The 22,033-nt window shown below is 38.4% G+C and overlaps 1 protein-coding gene and 1 pseudogene across 1 annotated transcript; both read right to left on the bottom strand.

Moving 5' to 3' along the window:
• Positions 1-4,409: 4,409 nt before the first annotated feature.
• Positions 4,410-5,992, bottom strand: LOC105055462 (uncharacterized). Its single transcript, XM_010937276.4, has one exon. The coding sequence runs from the start codon at positions 5,831-5,833 to the stop codon at positions 4,532-4,534; it is 1,302 nt and encodes a 433-aa protein (XP_010935578.1). The 5' UTR covers positions 5,834-5,992; the 3' UTR covers positions 4,410-4,531.
• Positions 5,993-10,943: 4,951 nt separating this feature from the next.
• On the bottom strand, positions 10,944-12,708 carry LOC105055463 (uncharacterized; annotated as a pseudogene).
• Between the last annotated feature and the right edge of the window lie 9,325 nt (positions 12,709-22,033).

The following is a 22,033-nucleotide window of genomic DNA, read 5'->3' as shown; positions in this document are numbered from 1 at the left end:
TTTTTGCCCTTTTTCTTTTTTGTTTCTAAAAATTTGAAAAAAAAAATCATGTTTGAGCTCTCTATGTCATGCATCTACATGATTGTCTTATCAGGATGTGGCATAAGCGGTACTAAGGCCCATAATGACATCCCACATTTGTTGTGTTGTTGCCCCTGATGATGTGAATCCAACCTTTGCATTAATAGTTCCATGTGCGATGCGTGTGAGGAGAATAGATTGTTTCGGTTACATGAGAGAAAGCAGATCTTCGTTGGACAAATGCATTTCTAGTTCTATATCTCTACCCACCATTGTAATTGATTTTCTACATTAAGCAAGAGTGATATATTAGTTGGTATATTTTGTTCAAAGAGAAGTTATTTCTAGGATGGATGGATCCTTCATGGTACCAATGGAGAATTCTTGCTCGTCTTGTAGGCATCATATTGGCATCCCTAACATGTGAGGAGTTGCCAAATATGCACTGTAGGATGATTGTGCGAGAGTCCTAAGTTTAAGATGAGCAATTTAATGGTGATTTGAGCATGCACCACTTTACCAGATAAAAGATGCACCGTAGAGAATTCAAAATCTATTTTTAGAGCTTTTCATGGACAGCACCATCGCGAGAGGAAATGAAGATGGGAGCATTTTAACATGAAAATTTATGGATCGCAGATAGAAGTATATAATAATTTGTATCATAGTCATAGTGATGTTTGTTGTCTAATTATAGTTCTTTTAATCTAACATGATATACTGTTCATAATTTTGCATCAAAAGCTTGTTTATATTTTAAATTTTAATAAATGAAAATGATTATCAAATAAAAATAAGATCATCGATGGTTAGGTGGTCCCTAAATAGCAACTTAGTCAGGCACCTATTAAATTTCTAGGTGACTGACTTTAATCATGGCCTATACGGACGTGTAAATTTTGTGACAAACACCTCGATGACAAATGTGAGCGGAGTGGTAGCAACAATATCGTCATTTTAAGATGTTTTCTTCATGTATCATTTGCCAGAAAAAAAAAAAAAATAGCCAAACCGTGCTAAAGTGGCTGGTTTTGGATATATTGAATCAGATCGATCGGTTACCGATACTGTTCAAATCTCCTTTTAGTTTCGCCCCACTTCGCTTCATTCATCCCCGCTGGTTTGGTGACCATGATGAGGAGGTTCACAGTTAGGTCTCTCTCAGAATTACTAAAGCTTGTCAGGAGCAGGCAAGTTGCATCGAGAAGTGTCACGCTCCAAATCCAACACTTGAGTTGGGTACGAGACACGGCCACACAACCCTAGAGCAATGCCCTGAGGATTATGTAAGGTCTAATAATTTAACACTTCAAAATTTTAAATAACCAATTAAATACCAAATCAATCAACCGAGTCACAACTTCAAATCAAATGCAAACTTGTTCAATACAATTATTCAAATGTTCATTGGTATCAGAGAATTTAAGATAACTAAATTGCTAAAGGCTTCAGTTCTCATTTGCTCTCGCCCAAACCATCCAACTAAGCATCCTGTGAGTCTAAAAAAAAATAAGAAGGAAAATATGAGCTTCTCCAGCTCAGTAAGAATCACTGCACATGTACATCAAGTCGTAGTTAAAAGTAATATTTCTGAAATCAATACAATTGATGAAGACTCATATGTATATAATAACTGAAATATTATCATAAATATGTATTTAATAATATGAATCATCATATATCATCAAGTGAAATTTTCATTCATTGTTGAATTACATATTAAATATTGTATCTTCTCACATTTTCGGTCTGTCAATGTTTTATCCTTTTTTGGCTTTGGACTAACCCAGACCATACCTCAATCTCTTCCCAATCCAATTATTCTTTCATATAAGCCTTTCAAGGCAATCCCAGAATGAGCTCCTGACCGGCTGTCCCACGTACGAAAGTCCGTGAGAGGCTGTCCCAGGCATAAGCTCCTGGCGGGTTGTCCCAGGATGAGCTCCTGACCGGCTGATTCATATGTCGAGGCTAGTCCAAAACATATCCTTTTCATTTAATTCTTGATTTTATCGAATTATTTTAAATTACATAATGATGAAATTGATAAGTCATATCCATAAGACTCATACCATCAATCATAAAAATCTTTTCATAACACACTCATAAAAAAAAATTCATATAAGCTATATATCAATATCTCGAGCATAGAAAACTCATTGATTATAATTTCGATATTGCAAATTCAACATATAAGACTAACAAATAAAAAATCATATATTTATCGATAATCATATACAGGATTCTTACCTCGATAAATGAGAATTCAAATTCACAGTCTTATAGTCAGAAAATCAAACTCTACTCGTTGTCCCCTGGTTGTTGGACTGTTCCTATCAAATAAAATAAATTAATTTAATCAATTTTTTTTTTAAAATTTATATATTGAGGTTTATCGGAACTCTTACCTATGTTCCTCCCTTTTTATATATATATATATATAATTTAATTTTTATTTATTTATTATATATATATATATTTTATATATATATATATATATATATATATATATTATATTTAGAGAAGAGAGAAGAGGCTTCTTCTTCTCTTCCCCACGGTCAAAAACAGGGACCCGTGCTCTTTCCGAGCGCCTCCCCCTCATCCGGCCAGGTGAGCCACCTCCGGCCACCCTCTCCGGCAATGACTCAACGACGGCGAGGCTACCGTCTTAGTGGCAGTCCCACCCCCCTTTGCTGCCGGCGGCGGAAGGAGAAAAAAAACAAAACGTAAATAGGGGTGTCCCTGTTTGAGTCCGAACCGGCATCTCGTCGGCTTCCAAGCACCCAATGGCCGGAGAGATTAATCCGAAAGGGAGGAAGAAGGAACGTACCTTGTTCCGACGGCCAAAAACAGCTCCGACGGCTCTTCTCTTCCGATCAACCCTCACGGCGCTCTCTTTTGCCAAAGTCCTTCAAATCCCTTTAATTTCTTTGAAATTTTGTTGTAAGATTCTAAGGGAGGAAAGGGGGGTCTTTATAGAGGAGGTTTCCTATCCTAGCCGGACTCCTCGAGTCCGATTTCATCGAAAACAGAGAGGAAGAAGACTCTGATTAGGAGTCTTCCTCCGATTATTTTTATTATTTTTTTTTCTATTGTTGGGCCGTCACAGATTTACGGGCCCAAGAACCTGGGCTGTTACAAGAAAGGTAGGGGGTGAGAAGTTTCACTTTTGGTTGGATGACTAGTAGGGGTGGGAGTCATTGATGAAACTGTGAGGTGAAAGCCGTCTAAGTATTACTTGGATCAGATCCAATTGGACCATGCCAAATCCCGAGGTGGATAACATGCCATGTTACCGTTTCTACCTCATCAATTCTCGATTGCGCACTATTTAGCATGCATATGCTCCAAGATTTGCCCCGGTTCACTTGGACCTGGTGCATGCAATTATAATTTCTTGCTGAAGACAGAGTAGCTCAAAAGAAGGCAATGAGGAATAAGAAAAGCTTTTAGAAATTGAAGGTGCTTGGAGGGTTGAATGAATCGAGAGTGGGGTTGGTGGGGAGAGAAAGGCAGACAAGAAAGACGGGGAAAGTGAGAAACTGTATAAGGGAAGAAATTTATAGATGGATCAAGAATAGGAAGGTACAAAAGAAAGGATATAATTATCACAGCAAGAAAAATAACTTGCTCAAATTAGCTTTATGGCTATGTAAAGCATTTTCTGAATATAGATTACCCCAATGAGAGAAGAATGCATCCGAAGCTATCATTTTGAAGAATAGAGATCCGCTCCTGCCATATAAAGGAGCTGCCTAGTTGGATCCATCCCTTTCGAAAGCTGGGCCAAATCAATTCCTTCCTCCACATACTCCACAGGTTTGAAAATTGGGAGGTATATCCCAAGCATTTTAACATTAAAGAATAGGAGATCAGCATACTTGGCTGAAAGAGCACCTAATGAATAGATGGAAGACTCTCTTCCCGAACACCACAGAGAGAGCAGTGCGAAGAGATTCCCAAATCTTTTCTAGTGACGACCTCACCAGTATGCAACTTATTCTTGAGAGCTAGCCACAAGAACTCTTTGACATTTTCTTTGCTTTCAGACTACATTATGAAATCTCCACTTCAAACCTCCTTAATTGAGAAACTTACCCGTCACCGCTTGGTTTCCAAACTGGCACATCCATACCTCTAGTAGGTCAAATAGTGGAGAGATACAAGACGAGGGCCTAAGCTGTTCTATGTCCTGATTGATCTCAGACCACATAAACCCTACAAAAATTTCTCTCATATCGTAGATATTTTCGGTCTCCCTGACAGTGACCAACATAGTGTACCTTTTAAATAATTAGGCCAAGGATTTGAACTGATTACTCTTCACTTTATCACTACTACCTTTGCATTGCCAATCTTATCAGAGTTGCAGATTTTTGCATATCTAATTTTGATAACACAAACAAGTTTCCACAAGCTTTATTTTACTGGGGCAGGGGCACCGTGGATACAAACTTGTTTCTAACAAGCTTTATTTTACCAAGCACAGCAGAGAATATCTGAGCCGGTCTTACCTTACGAGTCCAAGATTGATAATCCCCCATGCTGAATGGGGCCATGCCTTCTCCTTGGCCTTAGCAAGCATCACCCTTCCCCAAGCCACCCACCCCTCCCAGGTCATCCTCTTGTCCCAGCTGCTCCCCCACTCTATTATCAGACGCAGCCCCCTCTCCGCCTCCCTCTCAGCTTCCTCATACCTCTCCAAGTTCAAATACACTTGAGCCAGAACCAGATGAGGCTCCCCAACAAATGGGTTCTTCTCACAGCTTCCCAGCAGCAGCTCCTCCACCCTCTCCCACTTCCCCTCCTTCTCCCAGTCACCACAAACCGCCTCCCAGTACAAGTCCCTTGCAACAATCTGCTCCTGGGCATCCAACACCTTGGTGCAGTTATCAAACACTGGCGGGATCACCAGCTCAATCTCCTCATCTCTATCACCTTCACCTTCACCTCCCCCTCCTCCTCTCTTTCTCTCCTCCAAGTAGATCTCCTCCTCCCTCAGTATAAGAGTATACAAGGCACCCATGTTTGAATTCATATTCATCCACAAACCTGGCTTTCCGGTACCAGGCCACAGCACGGTCCAATTTTTCCCCTGATACTCGAGCCTCCCATCGTCATTGTCGAACATCTTATCTTGGTAGTCGAAGTATTGATCGCTGAAGTCGGCGATGGACATCAGAAGGAAGATAGCCACCATTCTCCTCGACACCGCCACATCCTCCCGGGTCTTGATGTGCTTCACCCTGATCCCTCCTGCTGGGAGGAGAGACTGGAGCTTTCTCCGCCATGGCGCCAAGGAGTCGAAGACACCATTCTCCTTTGCCTCTCTGAGAGAGGCTTCGGATAGGGAAAGGTGTTCGACGAGCTCGGCGTCGGAGTAGCGGAAGATGAGGTCATCCATGATGAGGGTCTGGCGTGGAACTATGCAAAAGAGGTGGATGAGGCGCTCGGCCGGTGCACCGACGAGGCTGCGGACGTAGTCCCGGCTGGTGCCGGCGTCGAAAATGGCGAGGTTGACGTAGGAGTTGGAGTAGGCGGAGTGGAGGAGGCCGCAGCGGGCGACGGGGTCGGGGGCGCACCAGAGCTTGAGGATGCGGTAGACATCGGTGAGGTGGGAGAGAAAAGAGCCATGCTTGTGGAAGCACTCCCCGGCGCCAACCGAGCGGAGGACGGTGATGAGGGAAGGGAGGGCGGGGTCGACCAACTCGAGCTGCTCACGGAGGAAGGGGCGGGCGGCGTCGAGGAGGGCGTTGAAGTCCCTCTTCTGAGGGTAGTAGGTGGAGGAGAACTGAGGGGTGTACGACGGCATTGTTCAAAGCTTAGTTTATCAAATAGTTGGAGGAGGATTGAAAGGTTGGTTTATAGAAAGTGATGGAGAAAGGAAAGGCCTCCTTTCAGAGAAAAAACAGAGAGAAAAGGAACGGCAAGAGTAGAGCCGTAGGAGATAAGGGAGATGCGAGTGGTTAAATGGTGACAAAAGAGTGGAGATAAAGGGGACAGATGGGGATAAAGATGAGAGAGCGTCCTCACGGGGCGGCGAAATTGTTGGGTAGATATTTGGGGTGGGGATAGATGGCGATTTTTGGGGGAATGGAGTCCCGCATACAAGAAATTATTAGTAGGACAGCATTCATCTTGAACATCCTAGCACATGCACGTGTTAGATCAGATACATCAACTCAGCAGTGCGAATGGATCTGAGGATTTGGATGCAAGAAATCGTGAGCTGAATTTTTCTGGCCCAAGTTCTATTTGGTGGACGTCTGGGATGATGGATCGCAGCCAAACCCCAAGCCTGTTAATGATGGTGGTATCAGGACCTATCCAGATCTACCAAATGTTATAATGTTATTTTTGTTTAAATGTTGCATCTACCGATGTATGCATCAGCCATCATTTTTCATTCCAGGCCAAATCTTTTGCCAAGAGTCACCGCGTGTGGCTGCACATCTAGCACTAGTTGTGTCACTAGTTTTGCCGAGAGAGTTAAAAGTTCTATTTGTTTGCTTGTAAATCAGGCAATTCGAGAGAGTGAATGACTTCAAGACTTTAAATGTCATAGCTGATAAATCTAGCTTACTTGATTACCTCAGCTTCTTATGTATGCTAAGCAAGGTAATTATGCTAGCTATCCCCTGTATATGTATCACACTCTTACATAATTGATGGCATTTGCAAAGAGATAACAACATCTGAATATACTAATTACATCACATGCAATTCATCCATGACATCATATCGTAGCTTGAGAGCTGTTAGGAGATGTAGGTATATTGAAAAAAATGAATGGGTAAGTTATCCTTTAAAACATATATATTAGATATCACTTGCTGGTGCATTTACTCTCTTGAACTTCTAATAGCTTCCTTCATTGGTAAAAAAAATTATACAAATCTCAAAAATAAAAATTGTACACATCTATTCTTTCACTCAAAATATACACATGCATACACATATACACATGCATGCATGATGCAAGATTGTGCATAAACACATGTGAATATATTGAAAAAAAAAATCAAGTTCTTATATATGTTTGGAGCAGTGGATTTACTAATTCTATAGGTATTTGACAATTAGATTTAACAAAGCATTTTAAAAACTTGTTTAGGGTTTTCAAATAGTTTGTAATTCTAAATATTTTGCTTCTCTGTTGGAATATTAAATTTTTTTATCATTGCTTAGTAGTTTATGTTTAGTTTCCTTCAACATTTTAAAAAATTTTAAAATTATAAATCTGCACCAAGATAATAAATTTGGAATGAAGAAAATGTGCTTCATTAAAAAGAAGAAGGATTTTTTTTTTTTTTTTTTTGCCTTAGATTGATTAAGAAAATATTGATCAAGAAAATATTACAAGCATCTAAGATGAAATAGCATTTCTAGTAATTTTGGTGTCATGTCAGTTGTATGAATTTTTACTCATATCTTTTGTGTCAGCTTTAAGATAACTAATGGATTACTCACACAATTTTGTTATCCATGTATGTAATATTCCTTCCGCTAAAATCAATTTTTGAATTTTGGCAAAAAAACTAGGGTTTGGCACCGGAGATTCCATGTTTAAATCCCATTTTGATGCATGTGACTAGAATTTGAATTATATATATATATATATGTGTGTGTGTGTGTGTGTGAGAGATGTTGCTTGGTTTGATTTTTTTTTTTTTTTTTTTTGAAAAATAGTGGAGGTAGTGAGTCACTTCCCTTGAAATGGGATGTAACTCCACCGTGCATCAGGAAGAAATAACCATTTCGAACTGAGAACTTAGTAGAGGAGCTCCACTTCCAAACTTTGATGCCTTCTTCATACGAGAGTAATATAGTACGAATAACTGAGAATAACCCTTGTGATGCAACTGTGACAGCGGATGTCATAGGATATCTAAAGTTATTAGCCCAGATGCCAGTTGTTAAGAATTCAGTAATGCTTAGTCTTGGATTCTTAGCCATCAAGAATAAGTTTGCAAATTGATCTCAAAGAGGACTTCCCTTAAGCCATGCGTCCTACCAATAGGATGTCAGCTGACCATTTCCAACTTAGGGGTGATCAGAGAGCTACTGGACCAAGTTTATGGACCCCTTTCTAGAATGAAGAGGCAATCCGCTGAATGTTTACAGACGAGTTTTGGAGTAATACAAAGTGCGGATAAGATTGTACCAAGGCTTTGCTGCTCAAGAACATTCCCCACTATCTGAGATCAGTACCTGATTCATGATATGAAGATTAGAAAGCCGCAAGCACAGTAATTTCTTAGGACAACATACTAAGTTCTAACTTGCCAGATACTTCACTCTACTGCATTTGTCTTGATCTCTCCAAAGAAAATCTCTGCATATAGCATTGATCTTCTAGATAACCGTTGCTGAAAGTTGTAGGACAGGCATTCAATAAATCGGTATCGCTCTCAAGACTGCAGTTACAAATGTTAGCCTACCAGTAATAGTCAACCTCTTCTTCTTCCAACCACCTCACTTCTTTATCAGTTTTTCCATCAAAAAGTTCTACTCGCCTTGTTTGAGTGCAAAAAGTTGCAATGGTGTATACGCAAATAATGAATATGTAGATGAGCAGCTGAGTATCTGAGGATAGTCGAGAAGCCATGAGAGCTATGATCATCTATGTTCAAACCAATGAGTTGAGACCTATGAAAATTGATTTTTAAACCAGTCAGTAACTCATATGAATATAAGATAAACTCGATCGTGTTGAGATGATTCTTATCCGCATTGTAGAAGAGCAACGTACGTATCATTTTTGCAAATTGTAAGTAGTAGAATTGACCAATGACTTCAAACAGTCCGATGCCAGAGATGAGACCTTCATGCCCTGCAATTCTTAAGATGCGATTGAGAGTGTCAGCCACAAGAATGCATAACAAGGGCATAAAGGATTACCTTGTTTCAACCACCTCCTATTACGAAACCATCTACCAGGGGAGTTATTGATAAGTAGGGCGGAGATTAAAGAATCAAGAAGAGAGGAAATCCAGGAGATTCAAGCCGGGCTAAATTCCCTCCTTTGAAGAAGTTGAATCAAGAAACTCCAAGAAATACTATAAAACACCTTCTCAAAATCAATCTTGCGAAGCAAACTAGGAGTTTTCGTTCTCTTGCTGTAATTAATGATCTCTAATGCAAAATATAGCTTTCAAAGATCTGTATACCCTTGATGAAGGTAGTTTGTGAATCAGAAACAAGGGACCCGATTAGCTATCTCAACCGTAGAGACATTAACCTGGATATTATCTTGATCACTCCATTTTCGAGACTAATATATAGGTTGATAAATCACCAAGGGATGTACTGATTGATTTGGTAATAGGGGTCAAGTTTTGACTGGTGGTTCATTCCCTATCTGTATGTGCTCAAAAGCTCGGGCCAGAAGGCCAATTAGTATGATTTTTCATGGTTTAATGCAATGAATGCTGCAAATTTAACCATACAAATGGTGTGTTTGGATGCACGTAATTAGGAAATGCATGTAGTCGGATTGCATGCAGTTTTAGTTCTTGATTTACTATTATACTTCCAGTGTTTGCCTTGGTTTACAGTTGTAGTAAGATAAAGTCTAATCTTTATTTGTTGTAAATGAGAATTGTAAATGTATTTTGTTGTACTAGTAAAGTAATAAATTATGTCTCTCTTGTTAAATCCATCATAGAGATGTGTCTAGAGCCTTTTCCAGTTCTGGTAGTTTACCTTGCAGCAATTTGCATGATTTTGTTCAACTTTTACTAGCAATCCAATACTAGAAAAGGGCCATCTCCTGTAATTGGATTTCACTTAATACGCAGTTATAGATATCCGAAAGCAACCACCATATGAAAAACGCATTTGAGCAGGCACAACCTTTTCCCGTTTTTTCTTTTCTTTTTTTCTTTCTATAAATTTGACAAAAACTTCATGTTACAACTCTCTATTTCGTGCATCTATATGATTCTCTTATCAGGATATGGTATAAACGGCCACTGAGGTCCATAATAACAATGAACATTTCTTGTATTGTTGCCACTGATCATGATGTGAATCCAACCTCTGCATTTAAGTTAATAGTTCCATGTGGGATGCATGTGAGGTGAACGGATTGTTTTGATCACATGAGTGAAAGCTGTGATAACCATGATCCCCATTGGACAAATGCATTTCTACTTCTATAGCTCTACCCACCATGGCAATTGATTTTCTATATTAAGCGAGTGTGATACTAGTTGGTATATTTTGTTCATAGAGGAGTTATTTCTAGGATGGATGGATCCTTTATGGCATCTTTTGATCGCCACCACATCATCCATCTCAAAAATAATAGAGATTTTTGCTCATCTTGTAAGTACCGTATTTAGATACCAAACATAGGGAGATTGTGCGAGAGTCCTCTATTTTCAGATGAGCAATTTAATAATGATTTGAAAATGTACTCCTCTCTACCGTCCAAAAGATGCACCGTCGGGATCCAAAATCCATTTGTAGAGCTTTTCAACCATTGTTGGAGCATATAAGGGCGGGAGGAAATTTACTGTTTGGATGTACAAGTATGGAACAATTTGTATCATAATCATAGTGATATATATTTTCTAATTAATAGTTCTTTTAATATAACTTGATATAATGTGGATAATTTTACATCAAGAGCTTGTTTATATTGAAACCTTAATAAATGAAAATAGACGGTTAGGCTCTTCCTAAATAAATATGCAATTATTCCATGTTTGAGCTGCGACCCAAAGTCTCCTCATGCTCTTCCTCATTTCTCGACCTCTTTTTCTGTGCAACTTAGCGGCCTCAATTCTCTCCCTTTTTTTTTTTTTTTTTTTTTTTTTTTTTTGCTTTTTTGATAATAACGGAGGTTGCAAGCCATTCGAATTTTGTTGGAGGTTGCCTCCATTCGCTGACATGCTAGTCTTCTTCATTCTACCACGCGCGCACAGGACTTAGAAGCCTTTTTCACTCGAGGCTCCAAAGCAACAAAACGAGAACAGAAAACCGGGATTAAACCAAACCTATCATGAATGGTGAACACAACATCTACAAAAACCAAACCCACCTTCGGAGATTGATGATTACACACACTTACTTTAAGTTACCAGTAGCTGTATCTTCGCTTGAGGCACCATAGAAACAAGAGAAAAACAGAGCATTCAGATTCAACCAAACCTAGCACAAAAGGAAAGCACAACATGTCCAACATCGATCCACACAAACCAAATCCAGCTTCACTTAACGAGTCCTAGATTGATGATCCCCCATGCAGTCTGAGGCCATGTCTTCCCCTTTGCCTTTGTCAACATCACCCTCCGCCAATCCACCCACCCCTCCCAGCTCATCCTCTTGTCCCAGCTTTACCCTCACTCCAATATCAGCTTCAGCCCTTTCTCCCCACCTCCTTCTCAGCCTCCTCATACCTCTTTAAATTCATATATACCTGGCCCAGCACCAGGTGTGGCTCTCCCGCATATGGGTTCTTATCACAGCTAATTACTAACAACAGCTTCCTCCACCCTCCCCTATCCTCCTTCCTTTCCCTCATCGCTACAAATAGTCTCCTAGTACAAGTCCCTTGCAAATATCTGCTCGTTTGCATCCAATACCTTGGTGCAGTAATCAAACACTGGTGGGATCACCAGCTCAATATCCTCATCTCTATCACCTTCACTTCCTCCTCCTGCTCTCTTCCTCTCCTCCAAGTATAATTCCTCCTCCCTCACGATCAGTGCGTACAGTGCACCCATCCTTGATATCGAATTCATCCACAAGCCTGGCTTCCTACTGCCCGGCCACAGCGTAGCTGCATTGCTCCCCTTGTAATCAAGCTGACCATATATCGTCATTCTCAAACAGCTTGTCTTGGTGGTCGTAGTACTGATCGCTGAAGTCGGCCATGGATATAAGGAGCAGGAAGGTGGCCATTATTCTCCTCGGCGACACTATGTCCTCCCCTGTCCTGGAATGCTTCGCTGTAATCCCTTTAGCAGGGAGCAGGTACTGGAGCTTCGTCCGCCATGGCTTCAAGAAGTCGAACACGTACGCCGTTGTCCTTCGCTTCTCGGAGGGAGGGCCTCCGAGAGTGCAAGGTGTTCGACGAGCTCATCTTCGGAGTACCGGAAGAGAAGGTTGTCGTATGTGAGTGTTTGGCAAGGGACGACGCAGAAGAGGTGGACGAGGCGCTCTGCAGCAGCGTCGATGAGGGCGCGGACGTGGTCGAGGCTGGTGCCAGCGTCAAAGATGGCGACGTCGACGTAGGAGTTGGAGTAGGCAGGGTGGAATACGCTGCAGCGGGTGATGAGGCCAGGGGCATACCACAGCTTGAGGATGCGGTAGACCTCGAGGAGATGGGCGAGGATAGGGGCATGCAGGTCGAAGTGCTCGCCTGCATCAACTGAGCGGAGGGCGGCGACGAGGGAGGGGGTGGTCGGGTCGACTAACTCGAGCTCGTTGCGAAGGAAGGGGCGAGCGGCGTACGTCGAGGAGAGCCGGGCGGTCCCTCTTCTGACGGGAGGAGGAGGACTGGGAGGCATTGGAAAACATCATTGATGGTTAATTAAAATCCTCTGAATGGGTGTTGTATATAGAAGTGAAGTTGATTACGATAGTGAGATTTATGGGAGATGATAGTGGAATGAGGCGAGTTGTTGAGTTTTTTTTTTTCTTTCAAATGCTAACGTAGGTTGCATTTAATTTCGAAGGTTGTTGATGCACATGCCACGAAGTATAACGGCTCTATGGATAAGAAATTTAGTTTTCAGTAGGCCTGCTTTTGTTTTTATTCTAGATGAATTCATTTCATCTTACAATGAAATTATTATTTTTTTGGTAAGAATTACAATAAAATTATTTGATGGATTTATTTGACCTTCGATCCCGATGAATCTGGTTCATGTAATAATTTTTTCTCCGGTCATATAAATCTCGAGACGGGGGTGCACATATCCTGGCCATGGTTCCCCGGCGGCCAAGTGGATTTGGCTCAAGTTCTTCCAGGCCTGGTTCACTTTGTTGTTGGAGAAACTGCCTTGGCCCATTTGGTTACACTTATATCGCCGCCTAATCCAGCTCAAGTATGTTACTGAGTGTTCGAGCCTGATCTAATCCTCCTCCATAGTTTTTGAAATTATTGGCCAACAATGTCACATAGAAATCCTTCACTTGGCTTTTTATTTTTTTTTCTTTATTTATTTATTTTGTTTAAAATATTACTGCATCGTTCCTTGACTACATGGGCATAAATCGTATAATTAATAACTTGATTATCCAATCAATCAACCAAGAGTCTGCATAGCTATGGATTTGACTACGATCAGAAGTCGACCGCCAATCTTCGATGTGGCTGTGGAGTATTCTCAGAGTAAATAAGAACTAGCAATTCACTGTGATTGACAACACTGAAGTGTCAAACTGAAGTCTATGAGGATTTTCGGCAAACACAGTTTAATTATCTTTGATCTTTGTTAGCTGAGGTCTCAGACCGTTGTAATGTCAGCAGTAAGCAAATAAGGGGAAAGTAGTCTTATAAATCATGCAAGAGCAGATGTTGGAAGCTCTCTTTAATTAAAAGTTGCCAGGAAAAATCCAACAAACCAAGGAGATGCAATACATATGTTTGCAAGAGATGGTAAAGAAGGAAGGGACTCCCTATCATTATTCTTGGTGACACTTGGTGCTCAAAACAATTGCTTGAGGAGAAGAGAGATTCCAATTATCATCCACAACAATTAATGGAGCTAAAACGACACAACCAACACGACATGAAAGAAGCCTTCGAAGCCTTGAAAGATGCATTGATTTTTATGTTTCTCGAGTGCTTGTCTATAATAGTTCTGATAGCTACTTATCCCATCAATGGCCTCTCTACGAAAGACTGGAACGCACCGGAAGGTCAGAAACTGTGTGCTTGGCCAAGCAAAATAATTAATGAGAAAGCAACTGCGAGTCACGCATCAAGGACAGGTGGACGGCTTCCCAGACGGAGCTACTGCCATCAAAGATACCACGTGGTTTCATTCGGCAGTTCCTTGGACCCAAGGGATGTCCCTTTTGCTAGGTGTAATTTGAGCCCGCAAGCATTGCCCATTCCAGGGAAATGTATGGCTAAGAGAAAAGAAGTAGGCGGTCGTCCCAACAAATTCTGCTTGCCGTCACCCACGCGATGCATAATCATTTGCTTTCCTTTTCTTTGTAATTATTGAAATGCAACATAATAGCATAATTATAAATTATAATAAATAAAAAATTTTGATGATCAAAATTATGGCTGAATAGAAACTCTAGTTATTCGCATTTGTATCATGAATATCAGCATCTATATGGCGAATAAAAAATTCTACACCAACTGCGTTTGTGTAGAAACTTATTCTATTAATACTAGCATTATTAGTATCCATCTCGTATGAAGCATGGATATATATGAACTCCTTTTATTAATATTAACATTATTAATATCTCACGCAAAGTATGGATCATTTTTCTTTTTTTTATATATTTTTTTAAAATATAATATAATAATATAAGAAATTATAATAAATGAAACGTTTTAAATTTTTGCTATATATTAAATAATGAACTAAATGATAGTTGAATTCATTAATACTTGAATTATTAATATCCATTGCATATTAGTGATGAAATAGAAACCCTCTCCATCAATATAAACATCCATACGGGGAATAAAAAATTTTGCAAAAGCCCCATCTTCGTGTAGAAACTTTCACCTTTAAAACCTACATTGTTACTCTCGACTTAGACCGGTACAATTTTTTTTATATTATTTTTGAAATACAATATAATTTAATAAATTATAATAAATAAAAAATTTTAGTAGTATTAATGGCTGAATATGATAATGTCAATGCTATTAATATATATTATAAATAAAATAATAAAATTTAATGATAGTCAGTAACTTAATATTAGTATCATTAAATCGGGTGGTGGAGGGATAACCTTCATATTATATATATATATCATAGATTTTATATATATATATATATATATATATAATCTGTGAGATGCCTTTTTTTCCGTTTTCAATTTTGCACTGTTATAGCAGTTTAATTAATAAATTTTATTTAAAATGTTACGTAGGATCGTGAAAACCATTATTATGGTGACACGGAGAAAAGAGGCGCTCTGCAGAACGGTAGCGGACAAGAAGCAGGCCACGTGACGAGGGTAGGGTGACGTGGCATACACATGCCTAGGAGTGCCAGGTTGGGATATTTTGGTCGGCGTCGGTCCAAAGCCTCGATGACGTCACGATCACATTATAAAGGGCCACGTGGAGGATCGCGATCTCTGGGCGGTGGCAATGGCAGGTACGATCCTTCCTTTTCCGTGCACCGCCCGTTTGATTATTGAGGACACGTGGTGAGTTGATTAGACACTAGAGTTATGGAACGAACCACGCCAATCGTACCTTCGTCATCAGAGCCTTACATTTTGTAGTCTAATCGAGCCAAATAAGGTTGGGCAGATATTTTTTTTTTAAAAAGAAACGTCACACTCTCAGGAACAAAAGTTGGCATCTTGATGTGACTTTCAGGTAGCACTCTACATATGCTAATCCTTATACGTATGATCCTAAAATGACGTACACACACACACACGCGCACACACACATATGAGACTTTTAGTTAATTAAGCATTTTTTTTGGGTAAAAAGTTAATTAAGCATTCCTTGGCATGCTATAACAGGGATATGATTATAGTTTAACATCATGGATTATGAAGGTTAAACATTGTTGCTATTTGATTGCATCTTTTTTTTTAGATAACAATAATTGTTATACAAATTGGTGCAATAATTTGAATTATAAATATTATTTAAATTGAATGATCCGTGAAAATGTTATTCTTATTACATAATAAAATGATGGCTACGTGATTATGTAAATGCATGTCATGCATATACAACTATTGAACTATCTTATATATATACCTTGAAATTTAGTCATGCATGGAACAAGTGACTATAATTTGTTATTTTTCACTAATGTGGCATAATTAGAGCTCATATTTTCTCTCTTGACAATGAGTTATCTGCATGATGTGTTTGATACTAATTGTTATAATAGTATTATTTCTGTTTTATCTAGAACATTCTCACATCATTTCAAGGACTGAAGAAGGAAAGGATGAAATGTGTATGGCTTGCATATTCTAGATTAGCACAAAATTATAGCGGCCTTTTACTTCAGTTTGATGCATATATCTATCGCGGCCATATTTGATAATCTTTTTTGTCATAGCTATTGGATAAAAAGGTAGAACAAAATTTAAGCTGCTCGCTTAAGTGTTACACCCTCTGACTCTGCAATGTATTATGTCATTCTCCAAAGAATATTTCACACTTCGCTTGTCTTTTGGTTTGTTCCATGTACATCAAAGATATTGTACTTGATATAATATTCATTGAAATCCTTTTCAAATGGAATACTCCCCATATATCAGAGATCTTTCTGTCCAATTTATGCAGGGCGAATGGAAATCGATAGCAGGGTTATTTGTCATCTGCTTGTGGAAAAATACGATCAATATTTCTCCTTTTTTTTTTTAGCAAAAATATTTCAGTGTTTTTTCTATCAAAGAAAGTCATTCTATTTACTTACTTAACAAATTTAATAAATTTCATTAGTTCATATATAGTCATTTGCTAGTCATGCACAGGGTAGCTGTAGAAACACTCATCAACTGGATGATATTAGCACTTGTTTATTAGCCAAACCAGAAGATCCGAGCTTCCCAGTCTAGAAAGTTGGAACCCTCTCCATCTGTCTGGTCTTAGACGATTGAAAGATATTTTGATTATCTAGTACCAACCTCTTTCTTTCTCTTTTGGACACATATACCTATATTTTAACATGTTCTGCATCTACTGGGGCAGAATGGAAACATTCTTTAAGTTGAATCAATCCATCAAGTTGATTGGCTGGACTCTATGATGAGTCAATTATGGACCATTTAAATTTCACAAAAATGCTGCCTTGTTTGCCATGAGAGCCAACTGGCAAAAGATAAATACAAGCCTAAGGGAACCAATCTAGAAGCATGAATAGTAAACGCAAAGGACTTATTTAAAGCCTCCAGTTGCTGCATCCCTTGCAGCAGCCAGGCAGGCCTAATCTGCAGGACATTATTGAAAAAAGAATGAATTCTTTTCTTCATTTCGTTCAATGAGATGGTCCAAAATGATATGTAACTCTTCAAAAAAAAAAAAAATTTGTTGATTAAGCCGCTTAAGTATCATTAGCTCATGGAATCCACCAGACGGGTATAACGAATTCAATTGAATTCATGAATCTACTAAATGAATAATCTTTAAACAATGTTTTTAATTGCATGACGGATGCATGCAGACCTTGTCACCTTTAATCACTTTGATTATGAAGTGAATGTCTATTGTATATTTTGCTCTCTAAACAATGTTTTCTTTAGAAAAAAGAGGAGTTGGTTGGTAAAAAGTGTGATGCTATCTTCCACTGAACTGCCCAAAGGCTATGGTTCCAGAGCTTCTCCTTTCTAGAAGAATATCCTCCACCTTCATGAGCTCTTTCACTCGTTATCCACTCCAGGTATCCATGATGGGTGGCATTAAGATCAACTGCTCCAACATATTTTTCCGAACTTATTTATAGTGGCTCATAAGCAAACTGAATCATTTTCTGAATTCATCACCTATGGTATTGCTTTTTTTGCTTTTAGACGGCCTATGAACTCCACTGCTAAGATTGAGTATTAAAATCTTCTTCAAATCACTAATTGTTTCAGACCGTCTCAAGAAAATGACATTAGATTCTGGAAGTGGCATTCCTTGTGGCTATTCACAACTAAAGGATATTCTTTTTCTTTTGCATGGAGGCATCACACCTTCATTTGCAGTAGCCGGTTGGAAACTACCCATGCCTGAGAAGGTCAAAGTTTTTAACTGGCTTTTGTACCATGACAAACTGTTGACTGCTGATAATCTTTGAAAGAAAGGCATCCGTGGACCTCCTTTTTGCCCACTTTGCTCAATCCATCAAGAATCCCGAGATCATTTGTTCCTTAACTGTGTTTACTCCATGCATCTCTGGATTTATTTTCTAAACGACAGCAACTTGCACGTCCCTGAAAAAGTTTCAAACTATCGAGATTTTCATAGAAACGATATCTTAAACAAGTACGATCGGCAAATGTTTGAGATTATCTTCTCCATTATCTATTGGAGTATTTGGAGAGAGAGGAACAAACATATATTTGATTTGTAACTCTCTCTTGGCAGGCTCTACTTGATTAAACTCTAAACCTGCTCTTTAGCTTGTTATCTTCTGAACAAATAGACGAATTTTCAAACACTCATCCGAGCCTATAACAACAGAGGCTCTTGAGAAGCTTCACATTAACCTTCATTTTTTGAGGCTTCAATTTCATCATTTTATAGCTTGCCCCCATCTCTTCTTGATTTGGAAAGCACATCCTGTGCTATCAGTTCACTAAAGACAAAAATGAGCGGAAGAGTTGTATAATATTGAGTACCATATGCCCGATGTGGACCCTTCTTTCATTTTCTGCTTGACAGTTCTATAACTATCAATCTCTATTTAATGTTCTCTTCCGAACACTCCATCTGTAACGCCACTGTAAATTTTGTACATATCTCTAATAAATATCGGGAGGCTCGTGTCCCCTCTTTACGTCAAAAAAAAAAAGAGTGATGCTATCATCTCTCATGACAATGTATTTAATTATTGTTTTGTGGTCCTATGTTTTTAATAGTCAATTTTGTGGTCCCAGATGATGTCCATTTAAATGAGATGTCGATGGCTTGATCACCAGTTAACTAATCTATGCTAGTTGTGGCTTATCTATAAAATATTTTCTTATAACCACATAATGATGCATCCCAGGGCCTATTCTTATCATGTCCTAAAAGAACCCAAGAAGTTTCAATTGTCACTTTTTGCCGAAGTTACCAGTAGTTGACAAGCCTATGTCAAAATAATTGCAAGATAACTCTATCAATTAGCAGAATTTCAACTAATCTTTAAACCCTAATTCATTATGGGGTAAAGTTTTATCCTTGAAGTACAAATTTCAGGGAGTTGGCAAGAGTATGAATGTGGAAGGAAATGCTCTACTATTTGGAAGTTTGTTTGTAAGGAAGCTCATCTTGTAATGAATGATTTCATTTGGATGATTGGTTTAGGCAGACAAATTGATCCTTTTCAGCAAATATATTGGATCTCTACCATGCCTGTTAAGCTTCAACCTTTAACCATCGATATTGATAACTATAGGAAAGACCTTAGGTTCTGTGATATGATTACTGAACAAAGGACCTGTTAATATCCAAAGATTGAGATCTATTTTTCCACAAGAATCGATTGGCCATATATGTAGAATTTCTACACCTAAATCTGGTCAACTAAGATAGCATGGGGAAAATAGGGCTGACAAAATCAGCTTCAAAGAGGTCAATCATGTTGAGGAATATTTCATATTTGAGAGGTTAAGGACTCTAATAGTAATGTTTATGGGTCCATCCATCTATTAGTTTAAGCTTTTGAGTTGGATCTTAACAGAGGATCCATGAGCACTTTTTGATGGAGCAAATGCAATGTAGGAAACTCCCTTAACAAAGTGAAGCTTCAATCCACTCGAGTGATTTCATGTTCAAAGTCGAGGTCCTTTCTCCTACTAGTAAGGTACTGGGATTACTGGTGTTCTTTTGAGCCCCCTTAATCTTCTCCCATTTATGTCAAATGGTTGTCCCCTCCTATTGATGGTGAATCTTGAAGGCTTTATCAATAGGAGCTAGGTCTATAATAGGAACTACTGACAATAGGACGATTTAGTTTTTTACAAGATTGCTTTCTCATACTTCTCTGATTGAAGCTGAGCTGCAAGCTACTTGATTTGGATTTGCACAAACTACTTAAAAGACTACTCGTATATGATTTGAAGGTGATTCATACACTATTAGTGGCTAAATGATTCAACAAAACTTACTCTCATCATTGATGCCTTCTATTTCAAGATCTTTTGGCAACTACAAAAAATCTTGCACATTCATGAAACCACACACATCTTTAGAGAGGGGAACAATATTGAGATTTATTGCGAAGTCTTAATCTTATTGGGATTCATGTTCATGATTAGTTAGGCTGAGCCTTAGGCTCAAAATTCTTGACTGTTTTTCAGTGGAAGTGGGAGATGGTGATGTTTTCATCTTATAGAGGAAGAAAGAGTATGGTTTATAGAGAGAGAGAAATAGTAATGTGTGAGTTGGAGAGAATATTTTTTTGGTGAGGTGAGAAGATTTTGAGAGTTGGGAAAACTTTTGAGGCATCTTATGAAATGGAGCGGAACTTATTATTTTAATTTTTATTTTTTTTTAGATAAATTTATTTTTCTATCCTAAATATCTTAATCCTCTACTATTACTTGATTTGTTTGGTGATTATCTTGGATCTTAGGTTGGCACATTTGATTTACACCACATAGCGTGCCATTCTATAAACCAATCAACTGATTGGTTAGCAAATCATAGCTCAAAAGTGAATATTTGACTCTATTCTTTTTGACTCTATTTAGAGTTTCAAATATATTTTTTGTGGATTTTAATTATTCTCACTCCCCTTCCTCCCCCTCGCCCCCCCCCCCCCCCCGCGCCCAACACAACAAAAAAAGCAGCAAAATTAAATGAAATGACCTTTGATATTCCTCCTATTTTAGAAATCATCAATATTTTATCATTGCAATTGTGTAATATCATAATTAGTAAGTTTGCCTATATGCAAATTCATGATACATTATTTTATATTGGTTAGGAGTATAAGTCAATGACTAAATAGATGAGAAGAGAACGAGTTCGGATCTTTTGTGGTGCGTGTTTTGCACCATGAAATAGTTGCTTTTATTCTTACATGAAATCAATCATCAAAAAGATGCAAAATCTGATAGTGGATCTGTGATCTCGAATGTCACCATCTTGGCTTGCATCAAAATATGAATGTTAAGATAAGAATTTAAAGAGCAAAATACTATAAGAAATATTTATACACATAACATACTGCAAGATCTGAAGTACCATAATATACTAAACAGAATGAGGGGCTGCCATAAATTCACTAACAAAGTAGGCAGCATGATATGTATCAGGCTTGTAATAGTGAGACAGATAAAGCTATCTACAGGTTATCGATATAATGTGGGATTTGAAAGAAGAACTACATTAGTAGATTGATATTTAACATTAAACTTAAGTAACATATTAACAACTATGTCATCATCAAGCTAGCTCTACTGAAACTAGCTATCTGAGGCATGTTTCACTTGTGAGAGAAACTATCTTTGAGATATATTCTAAACTTTAATCTTGAGAAAGTGTTTAAAGGGTTTAAGTCATTCATTTGAAAGCATGTGTTTTAGTGGTGTCATATGGTATGTATACCATCAAGATCATTTTTTATAAGGATTATGCCATCAACTATAAGGATCACACTGTCAACTACCTAAGAAATCCCAAACTTACTTGGCAGACTCTTATTTTCCAAGTTACATACTGATGGTGGGATATATGGTGTTAGTAATCCAAGTGCTAATTCTATTATTATCCATGTCCCATTCATCAAATTTAGGACTATAATTATCACCAAGATACTCTTTCTTACGAGTAGTGTATTTTCCATTAGCCTTTATTTTTAATAAAGCTATGCATAAGATATAACCAATAGCTGTAGTTGGAACCATCTCTATCTGACTTGATTGGGATATGTTGAAGAATCAAAAGCCATTCTAGAACTAGGTAGGGAGTAGAGATTGACAAAATACTTGACCAGATTTGGTCAATTGCAAATCTTTGTAGTGCCAAAAATACTTCTCTTATAAAATTTGAGATGGCAATAGGCTAAGATCTTTGAAGTTTACAAAACTTCAACTTGGATCAATCAGTTGGTGATGTCATTGAGCTTATAGTAGATCTTGCACTAGAGCAAGGAAGCGGTGATTTGATTAACTTTTTCGAAAGAGACGAATG

The sequence above is a fragment of the Elaeis guineensis genome, chromosome 12 (assembly GCF_000442705.2).
Source record: "Elaeis guineensis isolate ETL-2024a chromosome 12, EG11, whole genome shotgun sequence".
NCBI classification, from domain to species: Eukaryota; Viridiplantae; Streptophyta; class Magnoliopsida; order Arecales; family Arecaceae; genus Elaeis; species Elaeis guineensis.
This window is presented reverse-complemented; position numbering and strand designations above follow the sequence as displayed.

Bases quoted from the DNA above. Each gene is read 5' to 3' on its own strand.
- LOC105055462 (XM_010937276.4), bottom strand. From the start codon at position 5,833: ATGCCGTCGTACACCCCTCAGTTCTCCTCCACCTACTACCCTCAGAAG.